The 13,347-nt window shown below is 34.5% G+C and overlaps 1 protein-coding gene across 1 annotated transcript in view; it reads left to right on the forward strand.

Annotated features, from left to right (window-relative positions):
• Positions 1–1,309: 1,309 nt before the first annotated feature.
• The window catches only part of LOC145254758 (rhomboid-related protein 2-like), a 247,447-nt gene continuing 235,409 nt past the window's right edge, over positions 1,310–13,347 (forward strand). The window contains exon 1 of the mRNA XM_080113508.1: positions 1,310–1,930. Within this exon, the coding sequence (XP_079969634.1) occupies positions 1,850–1,930 (81 nt within the window). The 5' untranslated portion in view covers positions 1,310–1,849. The remainder of the gene's footprint in view (positions 1,931–13,347) is intronic.

Consider the following 13,347-nt stretch of genomic DNA (forward strand, 5'->3'; position numbering starts at 1 on the left):
ATACTTCTATTGATAATCTGTCATTTTTCATATTTTTAATTATTATTAAAGTTTTTGCCATCCAAGAATTGCACTATCCATGTGACTCCTTGTGTTCTCTTTATATATATCAGTACTTGTGCGATACTGTCGGCGTCACCCCCTCCCCCATAAGTGTTAGGAAGAAACGAAAAAAAAGAAAAAATATATAAAAAGTGTTTTCTTACTTAAAAATAAAAGTAATGACAAACCTGTCGAGTTAGAACGAAAAAAAAACAAAAAAATGACGGTTTTATTCGAGTCTTAATAATCGCTCAAAAGTTGAAAATTAAAGAAATACTGATAGAAACGCATCCCATAAATGTCATCAATCAGGCGAAAATTTAATGTTCTACCAGTATTTTTTTTTTTTTACACAATGGTCACCACTTATCAAGGCCCGGAAGCCACTTAGGGATAAGGTTTTTTTTTTTTTTTTTTTACACAGTGATCACCACTTATCAAGGCCCGGAAGCCACTCAGGGATAAGGGTTATTGCATGTACATTACGTTAGTGTGGAGATTTGATGAAGTGTTTACTTAAGTGGGCGGTTCATTAGGAATTTGTTAACGTTGGACTTGAAGACATCCAAGTTGTAGTCAGGTGGGAAGCAGGCAGACGGAACAGAGTTCCACAAGCGTGCAGTTCTAAGTTCCACAGGCGTGCAGTTCTAAGTTTAATTTTCGATTTTGGAGCGATTATTGAGGCTCAAATGAAACTACTATTTTGTTTTTCGTTTTAACTCGACACTAACTTTTATTTTTAATATAAAAAAGCACTGTAAAATAAGTTAAAACGCAGAAACTTTTCTAAGTAGGTAGAAGAGCAACTTATCTTGCTATTGGTACCATTTATTTGATGTGTATTTATATTTTTAACTTTTTTTTTACTTTGTTGGTTAGTTTGGAAAATCACCAACATTCTATGAAACTACTTTTAAGTGTAAAAGAAGCGTTCTGAATAAAGAAAAAAAAAATGTCGAGCGTTTAAATTTTAAAATTATTATTTAGTTCGTTAAATTACAAAATTATTGTATCTTTTATGCGGGCCGCAAATGTGTTTGCAAAGGGCCGCATGCGGCTCGCGGGCAGCATCTTTTGCGCATAGTAATTGTCAATTCGGTTATCCTTCACTATGATTGGCGGCAATGAAAGGCAGCCGTTCGTAGTTTCTGTTCTGCTATAAAATCTTCCCTCTCTCACCCACGGGTTATTAGTAGCGGCCCGACCCAGGGGAGGAGAGGGTGTGTGCGTCGAGTGGGATAGCAGCGCAATCAACAAGTTTTTAACAACCAAACAGTAAAACACGCTCCACGGAAACAGTCGCATCTCATCTGAGAAGGAGTTCAAGTTTTGTTGTTACTAAGTGCGACTGCTGTAGTATAAAGTTACCTGCACTTTTTTTTTTATTATTAATACCGTAGTAAAACTTTGGTGTGCGTAAAAGCGGATTCACGCATACACTCACACATACAGTCATACACATACACAGCTATACATACATTAACAAAAGAACACAAAGTATTGTTTTGTTGTATTGACGCGCAAAACAAAAAAAAAAAACAAAAATAAAAAAAGAAAAATAAAAAAATAAAAAGAAAAGTTATTGAGCTGACGACGGGCGCGCTACTTCGAGTCCGTCAGATTTTGTGTAGGTTTGTCGAACTTTTTTTTTTTTTTTTTAATAATAAAAAAAAAGTTTTTTACTTCAATTGTTTTTTTCTTACACATTCGAAGAAGAATCGTATATATGTATTAACAAAATCAACTCTGAAACAAAATTGGATTATTTGTCAACAGACGAAAAAAAAAAAAAAATTCCAGGTGAAAAATGGGACGTCGTCGAGATCGGGAAAAATCGGTGGATGAAGAAATTGCGTTGCAATCGGAAATCAGGAGAGAACTAGATAGGGTAAGTTTTTTTTTATATTTTGATTAAAAAAAATTATTTTTACAAAAAGTAACGTAACATGATAAAACTGGAACTCTGCACACCCCAACAAATAAGATGCTACTTTTTTAGGCGATTACATGTAACGTTATAATCACGTTGACACACCGGTTCCCGTTAGATCACAGAAGTTAAGCGACGTTCAGCTTAACTTACTGAAAACATTATGTAAAATATTACTAAAGTAACTGACCATTTGGAAATGCACTCTCTGCTTGTCGCGGCATTGCTTCTAACTGAATTTCTCATTTCCACGGGGATCAAGCAGTGCCAATTCAGAAGAGATATATTTGGAAATTGCGCAATTATTGCTTCACAATTCCACGTACAGCAACCCATACAGGGGGTATCTATTGTTTCTGTAGACTAAACAAGGCCATGATACATATAAAAAACATGAAAAATTTTTTTTAGAAAGGAAATCACTTACATCTATGAATTTAAGATAAAAAAAATGACCGTTCACTTCCAAACCAGACAGTATTTTAAGGACATGTAACCAATTCTTTTTTTGGGTTTGTATTACTGTACACATAGATTCGAAAAAGTTGTCAAAAAACAAATATATAACAAATAAATGTTATCAAAGGCAAGATAAGTTACATTTTTACCAAACTGGATATATTTTTCATATTTTTATTCAATGAAACATGTTTATTCAGCTCGAAAATCATACATTGTTTACCGATGTATTGGAACATTCAAGATGGCGTCTTATTCTCTCTTTAACACGGTAAGTGTGGGAAAAGATGTTATAAATAAAAAACCGGATAAAATACTGTTAAAAACTCGCTCAATATATGTTACCGTGACATAGGTTGACATATATTCGGTGGGTTTTTAATAGTATTTTGTATAGTTTTTTATTTATAACACCTTTTTTCCATACTTACAGTGTTAAAGAGGGCGTGAGACGGAGACGCCATCTTGAATTTTCGAATACATCGGTAAACACTGTATGTTTTTCGAGCTGAATAAATATGTTACATTGAATAAAAACACAAAAAATATATCCAGTTTGGCAGAAAAGTAACTTATCTTGCCTTTGATAACATTTATTTGTTATATATTTGTTTTTTGACAACTTTTTCGAATCTGTGTACAGTAATACATTAATACAACCCCCCCTTTTTTATTATTCTAATCATATTTACATTCTAGTTAGTTTTTTTATAATTTGCATTTGATATATATTTTTTGTTAATTTCCAAATATTTATCATTTTTTATAAACTTTAACTATTACTCTACAACTTGATTATTTTCGTTTTTAATTTTTCATCATTTCTATTTCTTCATCCTGATTATTAATTTACATTTTTGTTTTTAGGAATTAAAAAAAATTGCCAAGTTTTTAAACACACACACATATATATATATATATATATATATATATATATATATATATATATATATATATATATATATATATATATGATGATAATGGAAGTAGTATTCCGACAAAATAGAGAAATAAAAAGGAACAAACGGAGTTATATGTTCATCAACGTTTCGTCTTTATTTCGAGACTCTCTCTCTCTCTCTCTCTCTATATATATATATATATATATATATATATATATATAGAGAGAGAGAGAGAAAGAGAGTCTCGACATTTAATAATAAATGTTGAAATTTCAACTATACTTCTCGCGGTTAACGTTGGCCGTGTGCTCGTGTGGTTTGTTACTTGCTAATCGCGTCAGAGATGGCTTCGTGGCCGGGTTCGAATCTCCCGACCGGCGATAATCGTGACTCCCTGCACTGATGATTATCGAAATAATAAAACACTAGTGTTTGTAAGTATTTAAAAATTATTATAGTATATGTGTATATGTTTTTGTGTGCATGTTTTAAATCTTGACAGTTATCTTGATTTCTTAGAAATCATTGTTTAGAGGGCGAAGGAATCGCTATCAACTTATTCTGTTGCTGCAAAAATAACATTAAAACATATGTCATAACTCATAAAGTGCTAGTAGGTAAGTTATACTGTTTTTGGAGATTCAATCCTCAGTGCGGGCGATACTCGGAATGCAATTGCAAATTACTTACATCTACATGGTCATGGCTGACGGAAGGAGAGTATGCTACCTCCGTGGATTAAATAAATGCTACCCCCGCAGATTAAATAAAGGGTCGAAATTCCATGGATTCTACAGAAAGATTCCCTAGTTCGACAAGATACACTTGAAGAAGTTCGGAGGTTACATCGGTCGACACGTTGTGGCAGTTCTAGGAAAGAAGGTTTGGTGGAGTTGTACAACCATCACCCCCGCCCTGCGTAATTTGTATACTGATAGGTTTTTTTGAAATTTTTTTACTGGATTATTATTGATTGGACACTAATTAAATCAGATTATGAAAAAAAAAATTGAAAAAAAAATCATTATTTCCACATTTGAAAGGGGTGCTCACTTTTTAGTTACAACGTTCTGGTAAATCAGTCACCCATTTTGTAACCAATAAAAACGCGGGTATATCAAAACCATAGAAAGTAAAAATGACATGAGCCTACCGCATTTGTAAGTCAGAAATATTTTTGTTTCTCAAAGAAAAAAAAAAAGAAGATAGAATGAACATGACTTTTTTACTACACTACTAAAAGGAAAATGATTTGCTTCAGGATGTTCAACTGCACTAGTGCCGAGGGTTATGTCCGCTTTTCAACCTTGTGCCACACTTTGATGGTAGACAATTAAATTTTAACATTGCACATATATTACACAGTCTTAATTTTTTTTTTTTTTGGTTCGTGTGAACCAAAACCGCAAACGATTTTAAATTGAGGAATTTTTTTTCTAGATTAATGGCTTTAGGAAACGGTTACCTTTGATTTTAGGATAGAATAGAATTTTAGAATACTTTAATACGGACACTTTTTTTTAGACAATAGCCAACAAAACAAAAATAGTGAAAAAATACAATGAATAAATGTTACCAAAGGCAAGATACGTTGATCTTCTCTCTACCTGGATGAGATTTTTGTGTTTTAATTTATTTTAGAGCGTTTATTTATTTTTAAACGAAAGTGGTGTGACCAAAAAGAAAATGCTGTTTTGTTATAGCTATTTAGACTCTTGATAATCGCTCAAAAATCGAAAATTAATCAAAATACTGATAGAAAAAAACACCTAATAACTATCACCAATAGTGCGAAAATGCGATGTTCTTCAAGTATTTTTAGTGTTGGAACGATTAATCGGAATCGGAAAACTCGGAACTACTGGGGGTATCGGAATCGGAAATTGTTTCCGATTCCAAAATCGATTCTTTTAATATTTTTTAAACTTAATTTTCAATTGCTTGTTTTTAAACTGTTAGTAAAGCTAAACTCTATAGATCATAATAACGTCTAAATAGGATGTAATTTATTTATTTGCGTAAAATAAACAAAACAAAACTTGAAACTTTGCGAAAATTCACTAGGTAGGCTAACCTCTACAAGAATGCAGTTTATTTACAAGGTATCGAAAAAAAAATTGTTTAAAATTAAATATTGTGCCAAGAAAAATAATATCAAGCATTATTGCTAATTAAATAAAAATAGAAGATAAAAAGTGTTGTTTTTGTATCTTTAATTTATTTTATGGGTTTATGCTTTTGTCCAGTTGGATTTTGTTTGGTAAGTTTTTATCTGCTTCTTCACTCAGCATTGACAAATATGGCGAGGAATGAACAAAACGTTATGAAAAAAAGCTTAGTTTTGAATTGAAATTTGAAATGAATTTATGAAGTTTCATGCTTCCGAGTGAAAAACTTTTAGCATCAAATTTTCTTTGATTCTGCCTGTATGCTTAGACTTAGGGAATCCTATGGCGCCAGATGTCGTCTGAAGCCCAATCAAATGTTTTCCTGCATCTACTTGCCAAATGTCTAGATGACACTTCTCAGATAGTTCACAGTTAAACGATTTCAGACGAATGGGCAAACTTTTTTTTTTTTTTTTTTTTTGGAGTCGCTTTGTCTGACCACTGTGTCCTCTGAAATTGTTAATGTTTTCTTGTATCTTTCTCGAGGTTTCGAAAATTTAAAAATATACATGAATATTTCACAATGAATTTATCAAAGTCTTGGATATAATACATAAAGTTTGTCAAATTAAAAAAGAAATTTTTAAAGTACCCTCCCCCAATGATAATCTACTTTTTTGGACGATATTTGTGAACCCACTTAAAACAAAATTATTTTAGAATTTAGAATAGTAGTGCATATAAATTTAGGGCAATTATTGAATAAATATCGATTGAAAATAGCTCGTTGTTCAAGAGTCTTTTGAAAAAACGGCTACCCCTCCCCAAAAATTATATTAAAAAAATATCTTAAAATGTTAAGGGTTCTTTAAAACCAAATGAAATCGATTTTTATAAATTATGAACAAGCTTCGTACTACTATTCTCATGTTGAGTGTTCTTATTTACTTGCCTCCCCTAGAGGGTAAAGTTAGACACAAGGTCGTTTTTTTAATGTGGGGAATATCCAGCTCCGAAAAAGGGGCACTCTAGGTCGGAACAAACATAAAAATTGCCTCAGTCTAGAAGGAGTTCTCCTTCATTAAACAAGAAGAGAATAGGTGAAGTGACAAGTGTAGCACCAAAACAGATACTACACTTTGTTAACGTTTCGATCAATGTAACCTGTAACTGCTTTAATTAAATTTATAAATTTTAAAAGAATCGGAATCGGGAATCCTATTGGAATCGGAAATTTAGAACGGAATCAGTAATTGTATCGGAATCGGGGAAAAATTTTGGAATCGTCCCATCACTAGTTTAGACCCACTATTATTTTTGTTTTAACCGAACAAACTTGGCACTACTTTTGTTTCAAAGTAAATAAACACTTTAAAATAAGTCTCAACACAAAAGAAAACTTATCGAGATAGGTAGAATAGTAATTTATACTGCCTTTGTTAACATTAATTTGTATATTTTCCCGTTTCTTGCTGCTTTATTGGTTATTGTAAAAAATTGCTTTATCTTACTTCGACATAAACTTTCATTCTAGTCAAATCAAAAATAAATTTTAATTCCTCAATTTTAAAGTGATGAATTTCGCACAGACCCCGCCACAACATCGCTATATCCATTACAAGCAAGGAGACCCGACGTTGTCCGGGATTGAATGATGATCAACAAATGTTTCACACTCCCATAATAATTTTATTGTCATCAAAATCGATGAAATCGCCCATTTTTTCAATCAAATTGATCGATCGCCTGCTTTACTTGAGGATCCACCGTGTTGCACAGGAAGGAAGATTTACATGCCTCCATGCAATGACTTAGTTCACAATACATTCTAGTTTAAATTGCACTGTAGAGAACCTATGGTTGATTTTTTTTTTTTTTGTTTATAATGGCTTGAATTTAAATTTAAAATGCAAACGTCAAGTACCATGGTTTATTGTGCTCTAAACAAAAACATTCATTTCAAACGCCCCCCCCCCCTCCTGTCATATCAAAGAACCTATTGTCTATTTTATATGGTGAGCTTTTCTGCTTGTGCGGTAATAAAACTTCTCAAATGTCAAACTGTATAAGGCATTAACTTTAGTCAAAATCGATTGTCCCTTTCTTCGAATTTTTTCGATTATCGATACTTATCGATACTTATCAAAGACATTTTGATACAAAATCCATCCAAGAACACTGCCAGGCATATAAAGTACATTTGCTTGAAATTAAAAAAAAAATATTGTCCCAGCTGTTTAAGAGTCCATAGTGAACGAATTTGCACACACACACACACACACACACACACACACACACACACACACACACACACACACACACACACACAGTTCCTTTTGTATAATAGTTAGTTATCTACAATGCCTCCCTACGGGACAGACATCGGGGTCGTTTTTTAATGTGGAGAAAAGGAACAAAATGAAAAATTGTCTCAGTCGTGAAAGATTTCACCTTCACTGACAGAAAACAAGAAATTAAAGTGCAGCGTCTGAAGAACAGATACTACACTTTGATCTTGGCCCAAAGGTAGAGTCTTTATCGTATCCCTATTTTCTTGCCTCCCCATGGGGGCAGAGTTAGACACAAAATCCGTTTTTAATGCGGGTGAAACTACAGCTCCTCAAAAAGAAGGCCAAAAATAAAAATTGCCTCAGTCGAGAAGGATTTCCCATTCACCGAATGTGAACAGAAAAATGATGTACCATCAGAACAGATACTACAGATACTACACTTTACTCCTAATAAAAAAACAAAAACAATGATGTTTATGATCCCTGTGGGGAATTCGAAAATACTTTCTGGCTGAAATTAAAGTTGATATGCCAAAGTCACTGTGATGGCTGTTGGTATTTAGTTAAGAAATAAGAATCAAACAATAGAGCGAGCATGATAGGAACTTTATCCAGGAAAACATGCTAGGCCGATTAGGTTTGCATCCGGTCCCAGACAATCCGAGACAAATAGAATCTGCGGTACTATAACATTCCCTACTGTTTAATTGTATGTATACATTTATCGTTTGCTTTGTGTTTGATTTATAGCGTGTGATGGTCTTATATAGATCTAAGAGATAAGATCAGTTTTTGTACCGTGACGGTGTTCTTATAGTTCTGCCCGATTTAGTTTGACGTGAGCCATATTTATTTTTGTCTGGTGTAATTCTGGTGATGTTGGGTTTGGTGATTTCATCTCCATCATCGATCTCCCTTGGTCTTATCGTGCTCTTGTATGGTATCAGGTTCAGAAATATCAAAGTGAACCTTTTTTTGTCACCGGAATTGATATGCAAATGGATGCAATTGCGATGAAGTTTAGTTCTGTTGGACAATTCTACTATGTAACTTCTACTATGTAGGTTATTTGCCATTCTTGACGATGGTTCCAGGATCATGTGTTATCGAGTTTATTTAGTATCTGCACACTGATCTGGGAATAATGGTGCTAAATGATGGGTGTTCATATATGCTGATCTCACTTGTAAACTGTTCACGATGTTCTTCCTTTCCTGGTTCTGATCGATGGAGTAAGGTGGTTGGTATAGATCTTCCAAAAATTATTTCAGCTGGTGATGGTAGTTTGTTGTTTATTGGTGTCGCCCTAATCTGTAGCAGAGCAAACTGGATGTCAGTTCTCTCCCTTTTGCATTTTTCATTGTTTGTTTCACATGTCTGTCTATGAAGCTATTGCTTCTGGCATAGTGAGGTGAGATTGTGACTGACCTGATGCCCCAGAAATTGATGAAGCTTTGAGAAGCATTTCCAGAGGACTGTGGAGTGTGGACCATTTTCCGTTATGATTTCGTCTGGACGACCAAAAAGCGAGGTGTAATATTTAATTTTATCTGCCAATGCTATGCTGGTTACTGGTGTTGGCATTTCATCAACGATTGAGTTTGTTGAGTACCTGTCGATGGTGAGCAAGAATTGCTGCCCATCAGTCTCGAATAGGTCTGATGCAATAAACTTCCAAGGTTGAGATGGAATGTTATATAGGTGCAGTGGTTTGTGCTTGTACACATCTTGGTGTTCCTTTCAATATCTTTGATGTTTATGCAGTGCATGTTTTCTCTCGCAAGTCGGCATGTTTTCCCTATGTCTTGATGGACTTGGTGAACCTGGTATAAGATGTCTTTCCTCATGAAGTTCGAAATGAGTACTTGTTTGCCCTTGAACAGGATTCTAGATTCATCAGCAAGTAACAGTACTTAGCTGGATACTCCACCAGACTAGATGGGTTTTTGTCCTGGAATCCAGTAAAACCAAGAAACCACTAAACATATATACTATAACATATTTAAATGGTCAGTTGGGGACAAGAAAATTATCATTTTGTAATTATCACAATTGAGATTTGAAGAAAAGTTTTATGTTCTTTTCGGTGTTCAAAATTGCTGCTTAATATTCTTGTGTATTTATTGGTTGGCATCTCATAAAATGAAACATAAAAACGAGTTTACTTTCTGTTTCAAGAACTGAGTTTTTGAAATGGTGTATTCAAACTCTTATTCTAAAACTATCTTTTAATGATCTTTCGATATTTAAACTTTTAATTATTTTATGAAGAAAGAAAAGAAGGGAAGAACTATTAAAATGAAAAAAGTGTTGCGACATTAAAAGTCTTTAAATTTCTTCATATTTTGGTAATTATCGTCTCTTTACATATTCATATGATCGGACCTTAGTAGGTTATTCACGGGTATTATCTGGTCATCCCTGGTATATGATCTTAACAAGATTCATGGTTGGGTCCTCCTGTTTCGTTTCAGAGTATTTTCTGCTTTTCAAATGAAGTGGACGGTTGAGATGATCTGATCTTCATCGACTTCAGTGTTTATCCTATCCATCTAACTCAATTGGTTTGTTGTGTTCAGGGTAAGACAATTGACTTAGTGTCGGCGAGGATCATTTCACTACTCAGTCTGTATATTACTCGGCATAGGTAGCCCTGGATCTTTAATAGCATTTGCTGTAGTCTATGTGGGGTTCAATGCAATGGTTTAGCACATATTGTAATCAGTGGTTTATAGTCTGTAATGGTAGAAAAAGCTTTCCCATAGAGGTAGGTGTAGTATCATTGAATACCATTCACAATTGCCAACATCTCTTGTTCGATGTTGCTTTATCTGGTTTGTGTATCAGTTAATGTTTTGTATCCAACTGGTTTGCCATTTTGAATCAGTGCTGCTTCTATGTCCTTTTGTGAGGCAGTTACCTCCAATGAGGTGAGTTTAGTCTTAGTTTAGTCTTAGTATGAAAGGCATGTTTAATCAGTAATCATTTCCTTAAGCTGGTTGTAGCACTTTTGATGGCCAGGGTCCCAAAATCCATGGTGTTGAGATTTAAGACTGTGCAATGAGTGAGCCTTTTCAGTGAAGTTTAGAATATATGGGGAAAGGTAATTTAGCAAACGTTGTAGTTCCCCTTTGTTTTATGGGTTTGGCATTTGCTTGATGTCGGGCACCTTATCCAGGCCTGGTTTAATTCCAGTAGAGGTGCATATGTTTTCCTCCAAAAAATATACTGGGCTGCCTTATGAAACACTTCTTGCTGTTGAATGCAAGTCCAGTTTTGGCTGCTTGAGCTATGAGGTTATGCAAATTTTTGCTATGGTCCTTATTGTTTTCACCAAATATAGCTACATTATTAGCTATACTGGCAACGCCATCCAGGCCTTCTAGGATTTGGTCCATTTTTGCTTGGACAATATCTTGAAAGACATTGACATCAAACGGTAAACGCTTCCAACATTCTCATCCAAATGGCGTCCTGCAGGTTGTCAACAGTTGTCATTCCTCATCCAAGTGGACCAACCAGTATCCCACCTTAGCATCAAGTTTACTAAACATCTTGGCTTTTGCAAACTGGGTTTAACTCTTTTACAGTCAGTATTTTATACGGACATTTTTTTTTTTTTTACGCTGCCATTGAGTTTCTGTAGATCCATGCATATTCGGAGAGACCCATCTTTTTTTGTGATATCTGCCAATTCTCTCTCTCTCTCTCTCTCTCTCTCTCTCTCTCTCTCTCTCTCTCTCTCTCTCTTGTTGAGGAGAGGTATGGTCTTGCTCAGTTTTAGGGGTGTAGCCTCTCATATATATTACATTCGTTCTTTGAGAAGAGGGTTGAATTATTCCCGACTGCCTGAGGTACCCCTACTGTTCATAGATGAGTTTTTTTTTTGGGGGGGGGGGGGAGTGCGTTTTTGAATCGCTTGCTTTATTCCCAATCCCCCAGTTTTATGCTGAGAAGGAAGTAAATAAAATACTATTGTACTCATGGAAATGCATTCCATAACTCTAAGGAGTTTTCACAATTATGCGTTTCTGGATAGTGACGTACCGTAGATGGGAGGAGGGAGAGTGTTTCCCCCCAGGCGCTAACTTCTTAGATGCATCATATTTAAAATTACAAATAAATAAAGCATGAATAAATATTTTGAAATTCCTTATCGGCACGTGAAACTAAAACCATTCTTTTGCGTAAATTGAGAATTTTCTTCAAAATACATTCTAACCTCCGCTCTTTAGTTTAACCCGACAATAGTTACTCTTTCTTGCCACTGGCACCGTGGAGAAGGGGTTGGTTTATCGTCGGTCGTCATAAGCATCTCCACGGGTCCGTTGGAATTTACAGAATTTAACAGAACTTAGCAAAAAAAAAAAAAAAAAAATTTTTTTTTTTTTTTGATTCGGTTACCTGCCCTAAAATGTTATCCGGTTTAACAATGACCCAGAATTGGGAAATCATGTTACGTTAAATTTATATATAAAACTGATCCACATTATAAATTCTAAATTTTTTTTTTTTGACCAAGTTTTTCAAGGTATTTGCATGTAATCACTAAAAAAACAAAAAAAAAAACAAAAAACAAAAAAAACGATCTAATTCTCTTTTTTAGGGGAAGGAGTCTAGCTGGAGGAACACTTCTACAAAAAAATAAAAAATAAATAATAATAATAAATAAATAAATAAATAATAATTGAAATAAAAAATAAATAAATAAATTCGACCACAGTAGACGGACGGTAAAACAAATATTGCATTCAAGTAGACAACATCTGCGACACACCTTCTCGCGATAAGCAGACCCCCTGGATATAGTTCCAGTTCGGTCCTAGCAGGCATGATACCCATCCACGTACACGTACGCGCGTGCGCACACACACACACACACACACACACACACACACACACGCACACACCTTGGGAGGAGAGATTGGTTTATTGTCTGAGGTGCCCCCATTGGGTAACATCTATTGTCTCGATAACGGCAAATATTAAACTTGTCCAGAATTATTAGCTTTTTATGAGAGTGTCCATCCGCTCCATGAATATATACTGACCTTGTGTCTCACCGTGCTGTAGTGAAAGGCGTCTAAACATACGAACGTTTTAAACAGTGTGTAACAACATTGTTAGGATTATTCAAGGTTTAAATTTCACTTGTTGTATTCGAACGCAACAATACAACTACAACTCGTTTTTATCTTGCTATGAGAACAGCCTTTCTTTTCTTTTTTATTAAAAGATCGCTTGAGGCGTGTCGACGCGTTCTTTTTTGTTTTGTATGTCAGATGTTGCCGTCGTCACGCGAGGTGAAAAGCCGCAGATTGGCGCGCAACAAGGGATCCTTTCCTAATGCACAGTCGATTATTTTGGCGCTTGTCCAAACGGCACCTCGTATATTAAAAAACAAGGATATAGGAACATCGTAATGATGTACATTCCCATGACGGAAAGGAAAGGTTATTTTCCAGAATAGCCAACAAAACAAAAAATGAGGGGGGGGGGAGATAAATATACAACAAATAAATGCTACCAAAGGCATGCTAAGTTACTCTTTTACCTACCTAGATAGGTTTTTTTTTTTAACTTATTTTAAAGTGTTTTTTTAAAACTTACTTTAA

Source organism: Euprymna scolopes, chromosome 30 (genome assembly GCF_053919585.1).
Source record: "Euprymna scolopes isolate OS-2025 chromosome 30, ASM5391958v1, whole genome shotgun sequence".
NCBI classification, from domain to species: Eukaryota; Metazoa; Mollusca; class Cephalopoda; order Sepiida; family Sepiolidae; genus Euprymna; species Euprymna scolopes.